This window comes from Prunus avium, chromosome 5 (genome assembly GCF_965620075.1).
Source record: "Prunus avium chromosome 5, drPruAviu1.hap1.1, whole genome shotgun sequence".
Taxonomy (NCBI): domain Eukaryota; kingdom Viridiplantae; phylum Streptophyta; class Magnoliopsida; order Rosales; family Rosaceae; genus Prunus; species Prunus avium.
In genome coordinates this window covers 11,527,459-11,546,203 of record NC_142288.1, presented here as the reverse complement: position 1 = coordinate 11,546,203, position 18,745 = coordinate 11,527,459, and the positions used below count along the sequence as shown (strand labels likewise).

The following is an 18,745-nucleotide window of genomic DNA, read 5'->3' as shown; positions in this document are numbered from 1 at the left end:
GGGAAGAGTTCTACTGGGCTCATCCCTCTGAGCCGGTGCAAACCTTATCTAAGGCCCGTAAGGCAAGGGGACCCATGTTGAACCATATTTGTATTTAGCCTATCTTGGCAGCAGGCCTTGCAGGGCCTTCCTATGTGACGTGGGCTCATGCGTAGCCACGCATGACAAGATGTATCCAACTTTCTTCGGCCTTTAACTAGGGGTAATTTAGTCCATATGGATGTCTCTCTATGCACGTGGCGTCTGCTAATTGGTGTGTGAATATCTACTCCTATATCAGTAGATATAGGAGTAGCAAATCATCCGTCGTGTAACACACATCATAATCTCGCCAAAATGACAAGCATTTTATAATCATCTTTCTCTGCTTGGACACTTGTGACACATTCGCCAACTACAAAGTGCAGTTGTCAACCCGTTTCCACACCTCTTAAGCATTGTGTGTATTTTAAATCTTACCCGTCTTCTTCTTTCTCCTTGTCACATGTTCTAATCATGCAGCTTCCTGTCTGAGGCTTAGTTCCCAACCAAATTTGCTTAAGGTAAAGGAAACCCGATTTGGGGATAACATTTTTCCAAAGAATCTTCTTCTTTGAGCCCCATTTTCTCCATCAGTTCTCTATCAATCTGAACTTTCAATCTACTTAAATTTCGAGCTATTCTCGCTTTGTGATCCTGGACACGAGATCTACAACTTGAGGTAAATCTTTATGAGTTTTTAACAGGTTTCAAAGTTTCCCCAATTTGGATTTATTAACTAATTAAGATTTAATTTTGTGAAATAAGGTATTGAGTGAGGATTGAAGAACCTTCTGGAGAACTTAAGGTAATATTTTTGATTTGTTTTGTTGTTAGAACCTAGATTGAAAGGTGATAGTGGTAGAATTTTTCACATAATGAAAATTTTGAATGTGTTTATCAATTATATGGAAACTTTTGATTTTGTTGGATTATGAGGAGAATTAAATTAATTTGAAATGCTGAGCACAAAGTATATTTGGAAGTTTTATTGAATTAAGTGAGTTTTATTGAATTAAGAATTAGGAATTATGTGAAAAAGAAAATTTATTGGAGTTGAAAGACGAGTCTAAAAATGAATAGTTGAATTATTATTATTTTTACTATAATAGAGGGATTATACTTCATGGGTAGAATTGAGGACTCAAGTAATTATATTAGATGATAATTACATTATTCTTTAATATATTGATAAAATGTATTGACATTTATATGATTTCTTAAGTGAATATTTAGTAATTATTCTTAAAGCTAACGAAAATTTATATTGCTAAACAAGAAAGTCAGCACGCATAGTTTGAATACCAGGTGGAGATTTTTCTACTCTTGTTAGTGGTTTCTTGGTGTATAGTATGTACATGATGCCCCATTTATGAGGTTTGCATTGTTTTTGGTTGTTAGAATGCATGTTATGGAAAATTCTTTTGTTTTTCTAGCATGTTGTGTGTTGTTACGATGGTGATGTTTGATGCCATGAGAGTGAAGAAACATGTGTAATTACCTTGTGTTTCGATCCACCAAACCTTCAAAAAGGCCTATTGGAATGAACTTCGAATAGGCTATATATATGCAGGTAAGGGTAGTCAATTGTAACAACTTGTCTACTACTTTGTGATAATTCTGTACATGTATTGTATCATATAGTGGATGCAAGAAACACAAATTAACTCAACCAAGTTTTTTATTATTATTGTGCATTCTTCTCTATACTTAGTAGTTAATACTTATTTTCAAACCTAACTGCGGTTACTTGTTGTGGGGAAAATAATCATACATGATGATCAACATATGTTCTTAGGTACTATGTTGAGCAACTCTAAAATATCAAATTAAGGTGATCAATTTTGAGTGTTTGTGATTTTGTCAACCCTTTTTTTAGAATTTTACTTTTGATTTTGTAAGGTTTAAAGTTAATCTACTTCTTTCCTTTTGACGATGACCAGAAATTTTGTCATTATAATTAAAGAAAAACATAATAAACTCATATAATAATACTTTGTATTGATTCATAAATCATTAGAAATATCATTGAAATCTTATTGTGGGGGTCTTTTTCTGCTGGAAGGCTTAGCTGGGCCGGATGGTCGCTAGTCTTGAGTGAAGCCTTCAAGTCCCCGTTTCTGAGTTAGCGAGAACTAGGCCCAAAGCATCCCGAAGGGAAGGCAAGCCCTAGGGGGTACTCTGTTATTCTTACAGCAGCTCCATATTTGACTGGCTTTTGATGCTAATACGTGGAATAGATGGACGGCAGCTCTAGACGGTGTACACTGCTGCTGGATGGTGTACGGCTTCTCTGGAAAGAGTTGAGGATGATGCGCTAGTGTTGCACAGAGATAGGTTTGGCATGGGAGTTTCCTCTGATGAGTTAAGATAATGAGCTTGGCATGAGAGGCTTGTGGTGTGGGAGCTAAGAATCCATAAGTTTAGCAGGAGAGAGTATTTTGCTTGAGGAACGAATGATTATGGCAGTGTATTGTGGAATGATTGGATGGTGTTCAATGCTTAAGGTGATATTATGGAAGAAAATGAGAATGGGGAGGTTAATGCCTGGGTTTTGTGTGTTTATCTAGAGCACGACAGTGCATGGTCTGCTGGGTTGTTTACTGTGGCTAGAGCACGGCAGCAAAAGAAAGGTTACGGCAGCAAAATGAAGGTTACGGCAGCAAACATGGTTTGCTAGAGTACGGCAGCAAAATGGAAGTTTGCTAGAATACGGCAGCAAAATGGAAGCATGGTTTGCTAGAGTACGGCAGCAAAAGAAAGGTTACGGCAGCAAAATGAAGGTTGTTTCTGGGTTAAACCTTGGAGTATTTTGGAGTGAGCCCGCAGCAAGAGTATGGCAGCAAGAATGGTTGTTGTTTCTGGGTTTAGAATGGCTAGAGCTTGGGCGTTTTGAGTGTTCCCCCGGTTGTCTCCTCCGGGCCCCCCGCCATGGATGCCCCTTCCGGCTGTGTCTCCTCTCCCTCTTATAGGCCTTGGGAGTTCACTTCTCTATGCACGCATGCTACTCCGACATCGAGGTGGTCGCGCATGCTACTCCGGCATCGAGGTGGTCGCGCATGCTACTCCGGCTATGCACCCTTGTCTCCCAGTTGAGATGACAAGGCTTCTTTATTCTATGTAGGTGCCGGGTGGTTGGTTTTTGGGAGAAAAGATAAGGTTTAGGTGTCGTATGGTTGGTTTAGTGTCGTATGGGAGAGGTGCTGCACATATGGGTAGGTGTTGGGGGAAGCGACCGGTCACAAGGGATGAGCGACCGGTCGTTTTGAAGCAGATTAGAAGAAGCTGGAAATCGAGACCAGCGACCGGTCGTAAGGTGCAAGCGACCGGTCGCCGCAGCTGTGTTGTTTTGGATTTTCGATTCTGTGCAAAAGCGACCGGTCGCCCAGTTCTGGCGACCGGTCGCACAGAACGTGCTGGTGCTGGGCTTTTCTTTCTCTCTGCTTACCCATTTAGTGGGCTCAAGAAAATGGGCTTGGATTTTGGGGCTCCCAAGCAGCCCAAAACCTGCATTCTCTTGAACCTTTAATGGGCCTCATGGATCCTTGTAACCATCCACACCACAACCCGCTCAGCAAGCCCCAGAGCATGTATGTGGCTTGGGCCCACTTAAGCTTGTTGTGTAATTTGACACTAAATAGGGGGTTGCTTGGCATCGCGTGTTATTGCATGCTTATGCTTGGGCTATGTTGTATTGCAGTGGCTTTGGGCTTTGCTGTATTGCAGTGGCTTGGGCTTGTGAAACCTTGTAATTCTTACAAGTTTGCATGTAAAAAGTGGTAAACTCGTACCACCACCCCCACGTGTCAAATTGTAGCCTTGCTTGGCATGGCATGGCATGCTGCTTTTATAACCTGATAATGCATTGGGCTTTAAAATATGCATGGGCTTTTCTTGAGATTTTTTCAGGCCTTAACATTAGCCCCCTTGATTATTGGGGCCATGAAGTGGCAGCGAGATGGGCCAAATAATCAATTTCAGCCCCAAAACAGAAAACCATAGTAGGTGACTACTTCTTTTCTTTCTGCAGTGTTTCGAAATAATATCTTACGCAAAGACTTTAAGGCTGGGGATGATTCAAATAACCCATGTGACTGTCATTTGATAGTATGCATGCGACAATAACGCATGCTGGGCAACAAATAAGAATTTGAAGTGATTGTTGTGAAGATTGGCTAACCCAAGAGATAAAGGAAAGATTGCATTTGATGAACAGATAGTGGGAATTTGCACAACCGAATTCAATTGGCAGACAGAAATTTGAAAATTGCAAAATGAAATGCAATTGACAAGCTGATAGTGGGGAATTGCAAAACATAATGCAATTGGCAAACAGACAGTTGGAAATTGCCAAAGCACGTGCAATTATCATGTGTGAGGGTTTTTCCTTCGGTTTTTTGGCTTGGTTTTCCACATGTTTCCAGTTCCCATTCCAAATAGCTTTGTAACCCCAAAATCAATGAGTTTGCTTGGAAGCTTGTGAGTTATTTTAGGGGTTAGGAATTAGTTTGGGAAAAAGGGGAACTGAATTGTAACAGCTCTAGGAGTGACTAACAGCATGTTGTTATAGCTCTAAGTGCATGGCTTCCCATCCCAAAGACAGTAATGAAGATGGCTGGTGTGGCAGCATGGGATTGTTAGATGATTCACGCACCAAGAGTGATTAGAATAATTGTAGTGCAATGATGTAGTGGGTTGGTGCCAATAAGTAGGAGAGTGGGGTAGAAAAGGTCTTTGAGGAAATACGGACTCAATGGCTCTACAAGGAAATGCCCACTTAGAAAATTATTCATCTCCAAAGACAATAATTCACTTAAAAAGAAGGTGAGCATGTTGGTGGAGAATGAACAACTTTCTCATAAGTGGAGTGCCTTTTCATTTGTTTATTTAAAAGATAGCATATAGCTCTGCCCTTGTGATAAAGCATGAGTATATAATAATAGAAAGGCTTAAGAAGATGGGTAAGAGGCTTATCTCTTTCGGCAGTTTGCAAACTTTCCTTGGGTCTTCCCCAGAGCAATGCAGCAAGGTCCAAAGAATTGTCAGCAGTGCTTGCGGCGGATCCGGGTAGCATAAGACTGAGGTGTCACTCAGGACTGGCATATCCGAGCCCCCAGTATTTATTTTCTTTTATTCTTGCTTTCTATCGCAACCAAGAGAACGGAATGTGAGAGTTGGCAGGGGCTTGTTTCGTTAGCAAGAGCCTTGTTTGACATGTTGTGTAGAGTTTGTTGATATGGTACAGGCTTGACAGTTCTGCTCAATTAAGTAAGCTTGCTTAGCATGTTACTTGTTGTTGGCTTGGAAGCTTGGTAAAGAAAATAATTTCTTTTTCTTACGCACGGTGATTTTGCATGAGTTGATATGTGGATTGATCCACAAATGCTTGTATTGATGCATGGTGGGTTGAAGGAGAGATACGGGCTTGAGATAGCATAAGAGAGTGCGCATTGTCTCCATGACCGGCTTGGCTTTCAAGTGGGCAAAATTACGTTGCCCCTTCAGTTTGAAGTTCTTTTACTATTTGCAAGTGGGTGCTTTCTTTTCCTTTCATTTGGCACATGCTTTATTTTCTGATTTTCTCTCCTTCTCCTTTTGCTTCTTTTTCTTATTCTTCTTCAAGAACCAAACCCGTGGGTACTGTTCAGCAATCCAGAAGTCAGTTTTCAGAAGCTCCGATCAGAAAACTTCCTTCATGAAAGTTGTTCATCCGCTTGGGAACTAAAGCCTGTGAAATTTTGAGAATTTTCTGAATTTTCCTGATGCCTCAAAACGGGTCTGCAGCTTCTGTGTTCATCCATGGCTGGTGAGTTTCTGCAGATTCGGTTTCTGCACTTGATTTTAATATCTGATGCTCGGATGATGGTGCTTGCTTCAGGAAAGTTGCTCGAAATTGTGTTGTTCATAACATATCCGAAATTGAAGATCATCCAACCATTGTAGTGTCCTCTGCCTTCATTGTTTTTGAAGTATGTTCATGAATTGATGTTGCTTCCTCTGTTGCATGCTTATTTTCCATGCTTGAATGCTTGAGTTCCTTTGTATTCTCAAAACTTGTAGCTTAGGCAATTAACTCTGAGTTTGAGCTTCTGATTTAAGGTTTTAGCTTGGTGATAAATAAAGCTCATACAAGCTCATTTGGGTAATGCATGCCAAGTGTTTTAGAAAATGTCTGAAAATAGTCTGCGGGTTATTCTCTGTACTTTCGAAATCTCGAAATTTGAATCTGAACTGAAGCTTTTGACATCTGAAAATAGGCTTCTTGATGGTAGTGCTGGAATTGGCCTTGTGTCATTTGAAGCAAAAATGAATATTTGGTGCAATTTCAAAGAAGGACTAAGCTGCTGAATTGGTGCAGTTTCTGCTGCATGGCCTGTTTTGGGAATCTGTTTGGCATGCTTCCCTAGCTCCAGATGCAAAGAAATTTGGGCGAAATGAAGCTTGATGCGTCTAGTCTTGATTTGGAAAGTTTGGGATTTTTTGGTTGTAAGCTTGATTTCTAGTGATTTTCCAAAGTTTGGATGTTCCAGCTAGAATGGTTGGAAAGCTTGTGCTTGTTTTTGCTTGGTATGTTGCTTTGAATTATGAGAATTGAGCACCTCCTTTATCCTGGCATTGAGTGCTGATCTGGATATTTCTGAAGTATGATTTTGAGCAATATTGTTGTGACAACGTGAAGTTGAATGGTATTGTTGCAAGAGCATGAATTCTTCAATTTACTTGAAAGACATAAATTGCTTGGAATACCTTAATGAAATATAATTGCTTGGCATGCGGATTGGTATTATGCCATGTGAATTTGATAGCATGAAGGTGAGTGTTGGTTGCAACTTGTGTAGGAAAATTATGAAGGCTTATGAAGGATTTGAACTGCTTGTCCAGGGGAGACTTTGGGGTGAGACAACTTTTTAGTTTCCTGATACCAAAAAGCCTTGAATTTCAATGCGGGCAAGGCATGTTGTAACTATTCTGGTGTTTGAGACAGAGAACAAGATGGTTTGTTGAGGTTGCTTTGAATGTTTTTAGAGATGCAATGAGCTTGTTGGGCTGTTGTAAGGATGGATTGAGCTTTGCTTGAGTTTGCATCACTAGAACACTCTGTGATAAGAAACTGTGGAGGCTGTGGAGGTTATGAAGTACATAAGGATGTTTAAAGTAGGCAGGTGCGTGAAGAGGTAGTGGAAGATTGTAGCTTTGTTTGACATGATATAGCCTGGACTTTCTCTGAGGATGTAAAATGGCTAAGTTGAACATAGCTTGGTCTGGCATGAAGTTGAGTCACATAATTCCTTGGAATCAAGGTATAGCTTGGTCTGGCATGAGAAAATTTTGAGGTTTCTTGTAATTTACATGACGCTTGGCTTGTCTAATTGGCTTGTCCAACTCCAATTTCTTTGCTTGGTTTACAACGCCGTAGTGAATGGGCATGTTCACTTGATGCTAGCTTCGGCTTAGCATGGCTTGGAAGTGATCTGCTTTGAAGCTTTGATTAAATTGGTTTGGTAGGCCTACATGTATCTTGCATGTTTTGGAAGTGCTTTGTACTCGGATGAGGTGCTGAGGTGCTGCATACGGCACCAAGAAGCAATTTAGGCACCGTGCCCCAGTCCTGCAGCTATTTGGAAGATTTGCACTGGCCTGCGGCTATTTGGGAGATTTGCACTGGCCTGCGGCTATTTGGGAGATTTGTACTGGCCCGGCAGCTATATTGGTGATTTACACTGGCCCAGCAGCTATTTTGGTGATTTGCACTGGCCCGGCAGCTATTTTGGTGATTTGTACTGGCCCGGCAGCTATTTTGGTGATTTGCACTGGCCCGGCAGCGATTTAGTAGTAGCCCGGCAGCAATTTAGGCGCTGTGCATTGGCCCGGCAGCTATTTTGGTGATTTGCACTGGCCCGGCAGCGATTTAGATGTCCAGCAGCGTTTGGATGTGCACCCGGCGGTGAATGTGCACCCGGCAGCAATTTAGCAAATACAAACAGTCATTTGTATCACCCTTCTGTCACCCTTTTCATCACCTTAGCAGCCATTTCTATCACCTGTTTATCACCATTATCACCACTGTATCACCTGTTTACCACATATTTATCACCTGTTTATCACCTGGAGAACAGTGCGCGACCGGTCACATGAACAGTGACGACCGGTCGTTTTGGAGCAGATTGTAAAGAGACCGGTCGCATGAACAGTAGCGACCGGTCGTCCCCCCTTTTTTTTTTGGTTGCTTACTTGCATGATTAAAGACATGCATGATGTAAAGTAGTTATTGTTGGCTTGTTTCCAAATTGCTTCATTGGCGTATTTTGCATGAGAGATTTTTCATTTATTCAAATGGGTGTGTCTCCAAAAGTGTAAATGATAATGACAAAAGACTTTCTTGATTCCCAACTGTAGGCATATGAGTAAGCTGAGCATAGTGTGCAACATCTGTTTGAAGTCTCGGCAGAGAGGAGAGCTTAGCACCAAGCTGCATCCGGGGGAGAGACTGATAGAGTCAAATCCTCTGGTTCCAATGATGCAATCGGAGGTCCAAAGAAATTGTTCGGAGCGCCATCAACTGTGCATGGCAGCAGCTGCGTTCTTGGATGAAAGGGAGAGAGAGAGGAACTCAGAAGTAGAACTGGTGTTGGCCTAGTTGAGCAATGGTGGAATCCATCTTTGTTGCATATGAGCCATGGAGTTCGAGCTGATCCTAGACAGAAGTGATTGTCTGGTGGTGTTGAAGCGCATTGCTTGGTGATATTGTAGTCCTATTGCACATTCGTGCGGTCATGCAAGGGAGTTGTGTGATTAGGACCAGCGGAAGTACCTCTTGCTTCTCTACTTCTTCCCACTCTCTCACTGCGCTTGCACAACTCTAAAAAGGTGAGGGTTGCTGCGAAGGTGATTAGGTTACGGTGATGGCCAGCCATTGTAGTTCGAAAAATGGACTGCGGGGACCAAGAAATTCACGAGTTGATAGGTTCGCTAAGCGGCGACGGTGGTAAAGCAGACTGCTGCTTTGCCATTCTCTACACTTGTTCTCCTTCTTTGTTTTTCTTTGCATTTGGCGTGGGATGTTGCATCTCTTGTAACTGAATCTGATGGACAAGTTGCCGCCGGATCATGGCTACTTGGTTCTGCTTGAAAAGGAAGATGTCCTTTTGCATCATTTTGCCACTCCAATGCTACTGCAAAAGTGATTTATGGCAATGCTCTAGGCTTGTTGATGGTGTTTCAGGGACCATGGTGGAGATGGAGGTGAACGACAGTGGTTAGGGGCTTGCATCTTAGCTGAAGCCCCCAATCAGTTTGCCTGTGAATGGATGTTAAGCTCAAGTTTTCATTTCTCTTGAGCTTGGAAACTTTTCTTTGATTTTGCTTGATTTGCTTGGCATGAAGCCCCCGAGTCATTTGGATTTGGGGATGATTGTGGAGTTTGCATGGGTGCTTCTGGCACCTCAATGGCATGAGTGATCCATTTAGTGCATTGACAAGATAATATAAAGCTTGTGGTTGTGAAGGAACCACTGCAAGAGAAAATGGCCTAGTCCCCAGCAGAGTCGCCAATTTATGTGGGGGTCTTTTTCTGCTGGAAGGCTTAGCTGGGCCGGATGGTCGCTAGTCTTGAGTGAAGCCTTCAAGTCCCCGTTTCTGAGTTAGCGAGAACTAGGCCCAAAGCATCCCGAAGGGAAGGCAAGCCCTAGGGGGTACTCTGTTATTCTTACAGCAGCTCCATATTTGACTGGCTTTTGATGCTAATACGTGGAATAGATGGACGGCAGCTCTAGACGGTGTACACTGCTGCTGGATGGTGTACGGCTTCTCTGGAAAGAGTTGAGGATGATGCGCTAGTGTTGCACAGAGATAGGTTTGGCATGGGAGTTTCCTCTGATGAGTTAAGATAATGAGCTTGGCATGAGAGGCTTGTGGTGTGGGAGCTAAGAATCCATAAGTTTAGCAGGAGAGAGTATTTTGCTTGAGGAACGAATGATTATGGCAGTGTATTGTGGAATGATTGGATGGTGTTCAATGCTTAAGGTGATATTATGGAAGAAAATGAGAATGGGGAGGTTAATGCCTGGGTTTTGTGTGTTTATCTAGAGCACGACAGTGCATGGTCTGCTGGGTTGTTTACTGTGGCTAGAGCACGGCAGCAAAAGAAAGGTTACGGCAGCAAAATGAAGGTTACGGCAGCAAACATGGTTTGCTAGAGTACGGCAGCAAAATGGAAGTTTGCTAGAATACGGCAGCAAAATGGAAGCATGGTTTGCTAGAGTACGGCAGCAAAAGAAAGGTTACGGCAGCAAAATGAAGGTTGTTTCTGGGTTAAACCTTGGAGTATTTTGGAGTGAGCCCGCAGCAAGAGTATGGCAGCAAGAATGGTTGTTGTTTCTGGGTTTAGAATGGCTAGAGCTTGGGCGTTTTGAGTGTTCCCCCGATTGTCTCCTCCGGGCCCCCCGCCATGGATGCCCCTTCCGGCTGTGTCTCCTCTCCCTCTTATAGGCCTTGGGAGTTCACTTCTCTATGCACGCATGCTACTCCGACATCGAGGTGGTCGCGCATGCTACTCCGGCATCGAGGTGGTCGCGCATGCTACTCCGGCTATGCACCCTTGTCTCCCAGTTGAGATGACAAGGCTTCTTTATTCTATGTAGGTGCCGGGTGGTTGGTTTTTGGGAGAAAAGATAAGGTTTAGGTGTCGTATGGTTGGTTTAGTGTCGTATGGGAGAGGTGCTGCACATATGGGTAGGTGTTGGGGGAAGCGACCGGTCACAAGGGATGAGCGACCGGTCGTTTTGAAGCAGATTAGAAGAAGCTGGAAATCGAGATCAGCGACCGGTCGTAAGGTGCAAGCGACCGGTCGCCGCAGCTGTGTTGTTTTGGATTTTCGATTCTGTGCAAAAGCGACCGGTCGCCCAGTTCTGGCGACCGGTCGCACAGAACGTGCTGGTGCTGGGCTTTTCTTTCTCTCTGCTTACCCATTTAGTGGGCTCAAGAAAATGGGCTTGGATTTTGGGGCTCCCAAGCAGCCCAAAACCTGCATTCTCTTGAACCTTTAATGGGCCTCATGGATCCTTGTAACCATCCACACCACAACCCGCTCAGCAAGCCCCAGAGCATGTATGTGGCTTGGGCCCACTTAAGCTTGTTGTGTAATTTGACACTAAATAGGGGGTTGCTTGGCATCGCGTGTTATTGCATGCTTATGCTTGGGCTATGTTGTATTGCAGTGGCTTTGGGCTTTGCTGTATTGCAGTGGCTTGGGCTTGTGAAACCTTGTAATTCTTACAAGTTTGCATGTAAAAAGTGGTAAACTCGTACCACCACCCCCACGTGTCAAATTGTAGCCTTGCTTGGCATGGCATGGCATGCTGCTTTTATAACCTGATAATGCATTGGGCTTTAAAATATGCATGGGCTTTTCTTGAGATTTTTTCAGGCCTTAACACTTATAAAGTACATAATTCATCATTTGAAATTAAAACAAAAATCACCAATAAACAACTCATAACATATATAATAAGTCACAAGAATAATTAGAAATAAATTGTATAGCCAAGTCAAGGTTAACTTAAAAACAAAAACAAAAAGAAGGTAAATGTTCGCTTTTATGATTTTATACATGGGCTAGAAGGGTCAAAGCTAAGAATACAACATATGAAAATAAAAATGCAAATATGTGTTTAAAAGGGTCAAGTGACACTCCTGAGCCTTCATTGGCTTCGTAAGTGAACTAGAGAACTTTTCACAGTTGTGTTAACTTTATTTCGCTAGTTGCAATTTAGTATTTGTGAAAAGAATTTGTAAATATTTTTACTCTTGAGATTTTGTTGAACATATCCTTTCTTGTAATTTGTGAAGTTTGCTTTTGTTTTTGTTACTATTATGCATGTTAATGTCATAAAAATGAACCCCCTCCTCCTTTCTAAGCTTGCATTTATGTTTAACTTAGCAAAGTTCGGTGAATTCTTATTGGTGTTTTTATGTTACAACATGTTTTAGAATGTTTTTTCCTTTGACTTTACTATATATCTAGTGGACTTTGTTACTCAAATATATGTAAAGTATAACCAAGTTTAAAGTAATATAGGTTTGTGATTTAATATGAGATTCTTGTCCATAGAAAAAACAAAAAAGAAATTAAGATTAAAGCTATTTATTTATTCATTTTTGTGGGCATTTTCTTGTTGGTTCAACATACTGAATATAAACTAATGTGTAACCGAAATTTTTATCCCAGTAATCTCCATTTATGTAATTTCTTACCTCGTCGTAGTTGTCACAATTTCAATTTCCTAATATTTCTTTATTATCACTAGCCACTAGGAGTTGCAAAATGGACAACATTGTGGATTCCCTAGAGAATGCGTACCAAGAGTTTGTCATTGCTGCAACTGATGTGCTCGAAGCCAAGGAAACTTTTGGTGCCCAAAACACACCAGTCACAGAAGCTGCTCTTGAGGCTTTTAAGCATAAATGGGAACTTTTCAGAGTCACTTGCGATCAAGCTGAGGATTTTGTGGAATCCATGAAGCAAAGGATTGGTTCAGAGTTGCTAATGGACGAGGCAAGTGGCCCAGTGACAATGAAGTTTGGGCAAACTGGACCAACTGGTCTTCCACCCATTAATGGAGTTAGGTTGCAACATATGTTTAAATCAGTTCGACGACTTCTCACAGAACTTCAACATGGTTTTGTAGCTGCTGAAGGTTATGGAACTCCTGCTAGTTCAACACATTCTCATCCGTCAACTCCTTTTGATGGTAGATTCTCTGAAGATTCAACATAACATATATGTTGGAGGCATTTTTCCTAAGAATAAGAAGACATCTACCATCTTTGTTAAATGATTTTGAAGAAAGCTTTAAGTAGTTGTAATTTCCTTATTCTTTTGCATTTAGGTTATATCCCCTTTGACATTTGTAGTTAACTTATTGCTTATGCAAAAGATGGAGACAACACCAAAACCTGTTGTGTCTTAGTTTTGTTTTTTTGGGTTTTTCTAATCTTTTTTATTTCCTAAGAAAACAAATGTGAGTAATATGTGTGTCATGTCATTATGTTACGAATGTTTGACGATCAACCTAATAGTAGAATCACATCAAAGCAATGTTGAAAGATACGCAGTGTAAAATGTCACAATTGAAAACATAGGTACTAACGTGCTTCATGGGGGAAAATTCATAATACTTAAGTGCAAAAACAAAAACAAAAATAATAATCACATTTGAGCTATGATTAGATTTGTCAAACGGACCGGGCTGGCCTGAGCATGATCCAATTAAATAAGTCCCAACATGGCATGACTTGTATCTTTAGATGGACTAAAACAAGGTAATTAGGTCTAATGGGCCAAACCGGCTTGTTTAAAGCCCATTTATTAAATTATATCTGTTAGGGTAATGCTAGGCTTACCACATTTTTCATATCACCTCTCTAAGAGAGGTGGAGCCCACCAATACAATGGGGCCCACCTCTATTAGAGAGGTGGTATGAATGTGGTATGAAAAATGTGGTAAGCCTAGCATTTTCCTATCTATTATAGAGAAAAATAATACAATTATATCTTAAATTCAAGTCTATTTCTTTTCTATAATAATATATATTAAAATTTAATGTTTTCTTTATATATAAAATAATAATTTTGTTTTTTTAAGTTTTAATTTTTAAAATCTCAATAATAATTGAAAATATATATTTAAATGAAATTGTAAAAAAGATTAAAAAAATGCAATACATAAGTCAAATTAGCATGAGCCCAAATTAGCCCGATACGAGCCCAATCTCAAATGGGCTAAGACCGTAAACTTGGACCGAAATTGATGGTTTTTCTAAATAAGAGGACCGTCACAACTCATTTATTTAATGGACCAATCCTAAATAGACCAAACTGGCCGACACATCTCATTCTAAATAGACCAAACCGGCCGACACATCCCATTTGACACCTCGCTAGGTGAAAGACCATTTGGCCAAAAAGAAGAACTGAAAAAAATGATCAGACCCAACCAAGCCGTCTGTGTTTTTTCGTAGCTCTGGGTTCTCACTCTCAGGTCCTTAGACTTCATTCACGTTCAAGGTCAGAGAAATGGAACCTTCTTCTACTTGTCCTAGAAGAAGTGCTACCTCTTCTCAGGTTCCTTCTTTGCCTAAACACACTGACATCTCCAAAGACCAATTGAGCTTTCTGAACCAACAATTCCGAACCCAAGAAGATGTTCTTGACAAAGCTCCTCATCTTTTAACAGCCCTCCACTCTCGCTGCTCTGATTTAACTTCTCATCTGCTAGACTTCCAAACAACTCTCAACCGACGCACCGTTTCATGGATTTGCCGCTCTTTTTCAGCCAAAACCGCCCTCCACAATCTCAACCTCAGCCTTCAGAATCTGAGCCTCCTCACTTCCCAACGTTCGTATACTCTTTATCTCCATCTGGGTTTTCGCAGTTTCATTATCTTCCTTGTTTTTCTACTTTTGTTCTGAAATTTGGGTCTTCTTTTTTATCTTTTGGGTTTTGTAGGCGGGAGTGGTTCAAAGAAGTTGCAGAAAGTTTTAGGTATGGAACTGCCTCGACTTGCTAAGGAAGTGCTGCGAATTGAGACCATCCGCAGTTATCTTGGTGAGTTAGGAACTCACTATTTTGTTTTATACGTTTTTTCGATTTGTTTGAATTCATGGAAAATTTACCATTTTTGTCAAATGAAGCTTTATGACTATAACCATTGCCAAATCCAATTCTAGCTGTTGTATGCAAACGTGAGTTAGGGCAGTGAGAGCCCGCCCCCTTGCACTCAAGTTCGAGTCCCCCTCCCCGTAGATTAGATTAATTTAGAAACTATTACTTGTATAAAAAAAAATTAAAAAAAATCTAGCAGTTGTCAATATTTCAGTGCTACTTTATTGAATTAACTAAACCAATGTTTAAAGCTATTATTCACATTCCATACTGTTCGTTTGAAGTATGTAATTTGTCAATCATAGTTGAGGATATTTTGACAGAGCAATGCAAAAAGGGAGAGTGTAATAGATTAATAATGTGACTCAACTCTGCGATTGTTTAAATTAATTGTTTGAGGTGGCTGCAAATTTATAGCTCATCTATGTCTTTCCTTATGGAACTACGTTTATTCTTATGAATTTCCCTGTACTCTTTTGCTACTTTTAGGGCCACAAAATGCTTAAGGGTTCATAGCTCAAATGTAGCAGATATGATGTCCCTGGTAAATTTCGTTCAGTGACCTAACCAAAACTAGCTTGAACATTTCCTGCAAAGATTGAAGAATAAAAGACTCTGATTTTTTTAATTATATATATTTATTTAACAACTCTAGTCATTGCTATCTGCAGTCTCCAGAAATAATCACCATGATTTGCATTACAGGGCTTATTATCATATTGCGATGGTTTTCTTTATACACATCACTTCATCACTTATCTAGTTACATCCAATAATTCTTTAAATCACATAATATATTCTACAAACCTTACCATGTAGTATTTGATCTTCTAAAAATGGGACTGCATAAATGGAAAGGTAATTTTTCTTGTCCTGACTTACCTTGATTTTTTTTCCCTTCAATTCATTCTTGTGTTTTATGGTCACGATGTGTACAACTAAATCCAAATCTCATTTGTTTTAATGCTGTCATTATTTTTTGAACTTTGTGTTTTTCCCAAAATGCTTGATATTGAACCCTAACCTCATTTGTTATGATGCTAACATTGCTTTCCAACTTGTGTTTTCTTCAAAATGCTTGTGGTATTGAACTCCCACATAGTGATGTTAGTGCATTATTTTCTGATTTTCAATTCTCTTTTGTATGTTTTTTAATCTGTGATGTATGTGTATATTTTGTTTTCCCTTGGAATCCATAAGTTGTATATTTCACTTCTGGATGCTTGTCATGCCTGTCATGTTTGATATTGTTTTCAGTAATTGTCCTTACTCTTTTCTTGTTCAAGTTGTTTACCTATTAGCAATTTGTTTGAGGCCTATGCTTTGTTAACCTAATTGTCAATGCTTACTCAATACTGTCTGTGCTCTCTCTCTCTCTCTCTCTCTTCATATCGTAGAAAGTCTCAAGCTAAACTACCTCTTATTATTTCAGAGACTACTCTACAGTTAGAAGCTCTGGTTGGAGATCTAGAAGATGCAGTTCTCTGTTTTGTGAATAGCCACAGTGGAAAAATGTTCTCTGCAAATCCATCAGTAGCTACTGGAACAATTTTGCTATTTTTTTCTTATATTTCAATGCATATTTGAATGGCGGATTAATTGACAAGGGTCAATTAATCATTACTGTATTTCTGAAATGCAGGACTCTGGAACAAAGCATGAAAAGTTTCTTCAAGCCATAAAAGCATTGAATGATTTAGAAGTATTGATTGATCTTCTGAAACTTCGACCACAATGGCATCATCTTCTGAAATCTGTTGATACTAGGGTGGATAAAAGTTTGGTTATTCTTCGCCGACAAGTTTTTGCAGATCATAGAGCTCTTCTCGCTTCTCTTGGATGGCCACCAAAACTTTCCACATCGCAAATTGAAAGAGAAAAATTCTCAGGCCTTCCAAACCCATTAGTTTTAATGCAGGGAGATAAAAGAAAGAGTTATTCAAATAGCTTTCTAGCTCTTTGTGCTGTACAGCATCTACAAACAAGGAGGGGAAAACGACAGCTCAATCTCTTAGGACAAAATGTGTTCAAGGGACAGCTTTGGGCCATTGATGAGCTGGTGTCTCCTATTGCATCACGGTTGGAATACCATTTTTCAAAGTGGGTTGATCAACCTGAACTTATATTCGCTCTTGCATACAAAACTACAAGGGATTTTATTGTAGGAGTGGATGATGTCTTGCAGCCCCTGATTGATAGAGCAAGATTGGGAAGCTATAGTGCTAAAGAAGCTTGGGTTTATGCCATGGTGCAACTACTTTCTGAATTTTTGGAGAAAAGAATATTCTATACTCTTGCTGAAAGATACAAGCAGAAAGAAATAAAATCTGAAGTTATAGAGTCATGGCTTCATCTCATTGACCTCACTGTTGTATTTGATAAACAAATACAGTCACTTGGAAGTTCAGAAATCAGTCTATTTCTGGGAGAGTCGGAAAGGGTGGGAAGCCCCTCAGGAAGCATTTCAGTGTTGATGCTGTTTTGTAAAAGGCCAGATTGGCTCAAGATTTGGGCAAAGATAGAGCTTGAAAATGGTTGTAAGAAACTCAAAACAGATTTGAAACATGAAAGGGCGTGGTTAGTTGATGATAAATATCAAGATGAGTTGCATTTTGATACACAATCGGAGCACTTTCTTCTTTCGACTAGAATAGATTATAGAGCTCCATTAATTGCAGAATCTGCTCTTGGAATCACATGGGAAATGGTTGAAAGATGCCAAACTATGCCTGCCACTTCAGCACGTATACAATTTGTTAGGTCAGCTGCTGTCCGATTCCTCTGGTACTTTTTTAAAGTATTGCTTTTACGGTGCAAGAGAACTGAAATTCTTCCAGACAATCCTGATGATCATGCCTTTCTTCCAGACAATCCTGATGATCATGCCTTAGTTAGAGTCTCTGGATCAATTAATGCTGCCAAATATGTCGAATCCAAACTTCGCCAGTGGAGTGATGACGTGAACTTCTTGGAGATGAAAGTTGCTGAAAATGATACCAGTGGCCTGGGCAAAGATGAGAGTACTGATTCCAGTTTTTTCGGAGAAGAAATAAAAATCTTGGCCGAGCTCGCAACCAACTGGTTGATGGAGATAATTTCTGTTCTTCTTCGTCAGTTCGAAACTCTTTCAAGGGCATTTGTGCAAAAGTTGAAACATGATGAGCAGCAGCTAGAAGGTTTGACTCATGTGGAAGTATCAGCAGCCATGGATTTAAGTATATCGGTTGAGTTTATCGAACCGTTGGATGTTTTGAGAAGTCATCTTGTTCTTTTGAGAATGAGTCTCAATCCTAAAGACTTCTTAGATCTATGGAGATGTGTTGCTGAGGGGCTTGACCGTTTCATATCTTGTAGTGCTTTTCAATCTCGTGACAATGTGAGCAGTCAGTTTGAAACTGATATGCAAGCTTTGTTTTCTGTTTTCCAGCCTTTCTGTGTTCGGCCGGACGCATTTTTCCCTTGTACTAGAGAGACTATAAAACTGTTGAAAATGAACAAGGGAAGAAGGTGAAGCATTTGCAGGTATTTCTTTTTAAGTCTTAGAATGGTGACAATGGAACAAAATTCTCGCATCGATCTGGAATTGTGCAGTTATTTTTATTAAAGTGGTATTTTTATGGGAGATTCACTATTAAACCCAATATAGGGGCCTAAATTATAAATAATAAAAAAACCTTATATGAAATGGAATTTAGAAACACATCCAAAGTCCATTTACAACATAAGGCCGTCTCCAACTCACGAGGCCAAACCCAAAATATCCCAAATTATAGTCTAAAATCTCTCTTAACCAAAAAAAATGAAGGGGCCAAAATTTGGGAAAATTCAAACTTGAGGTCAAATAGCAATTCAATTATGGGTCGGGATCTAGTGAGAACGCCTATGTGAGAACATAACATGAGAACACCGTTGGATCCAATCTAACGGCTGTATGAAAAGCAATCGTAAGTGTAAGCGTTGTATTAGAACGAGGCCTTCTTCTCTCTTCTCCCTCCAAAACGTCCCCTCCAAAACAGACGTCCCCTCCAAAACAGAAGTCCCCTCCAAACCAGCTATTCACTCAG

At 40.3% G+C, this 18,745-nt stretch overlaps 1 protein-coding gene, 1 long non-coding RNA gene and 1 pseudogene across 3 annotated transcripts; all 3 read left to right on the top strand.

Moving 5' to 3' along the window:
• The first annotated feature begins 391 nt into the window (after nucleotides 1–391).
• On the top strand, nucleotides 392–12,956 carry LOC110768264 (mediator of RNA polymerase II transcription subunit 32 pseudogene; annotated as a pseudogene). Its single transcript, XR_015836097.1, has 3 exons — nucleotides 392–700; nucleotides 787–826; nucleotides 12,324–12,956. The product of XR_015836097.1 is annotated as a mediator of RNA polymerase II transcription subunit 32 pseudogene (transcript).
• LOC148294298 (uncharacterized) lies at nucleotides 2,070–8,353 on the top strand. Its single transcript, XR_015836036.1, has 2 exons — nucleotides 2,070–5,987; nucleotides 6,276–8,353. It is a non-coding gene; the product is annotated as an uncharacterized LOC148294298 (long non-coding RNA).
• A 980-nt stretch (nucleotides 12,957–13,936) lies between the features above and the next one.
• Nucleotides 13,937–18,255, top strand: LOC110768272 (RINT-1 / TIP-1 family). The gene is made up of 4 exons (XM_021971977.2): nucleotides 13,937–14,414; nucleotides 14,526–14,624; nucleotides 16,114–16,214; nucleotides 16,324–18,255. Exons 1-4 carry the CDS (start codon nucleotides 14,093–14,095, stop codon nucleotides 18,190–18,192), a joined length of 2,391 nt encoding a protein of 796 aa, XP_021827669.1. The 5' UTR covers nucleotides 13,937–14,092; the 3' UTR covers nucleotides 18,193–18,255.
• The last annotated feature ends 490 nt before the right edge of the window (nucleotides 18,256–18,745 follow it).

Bases quoted from the DNA above. Each gene is read 5' to 3' on its own strand.
- LOC110768272 (XM_021971977.2), top strand. From the start codon at position 14,093: ATGGAACCTTCTTCTACTTGTCCTAGAAGAAGTGCTACCTCTTCTCAG. The intron at 14,415-14,525 runs GTTCGTATACTC...TGGGTTTTGTAG, and splicing joins GAGCCTCCTCACTTCCCAAC to GCGGGAGTGGTTCAAAGAAG. The intron at 16,215-16,323 runs GTAGCTACTGGA...TCTGAAATGCAG, and splicing joins TGTTCTCTGCAAATCCATCA to GACTCTGGAACAAAGCATGA.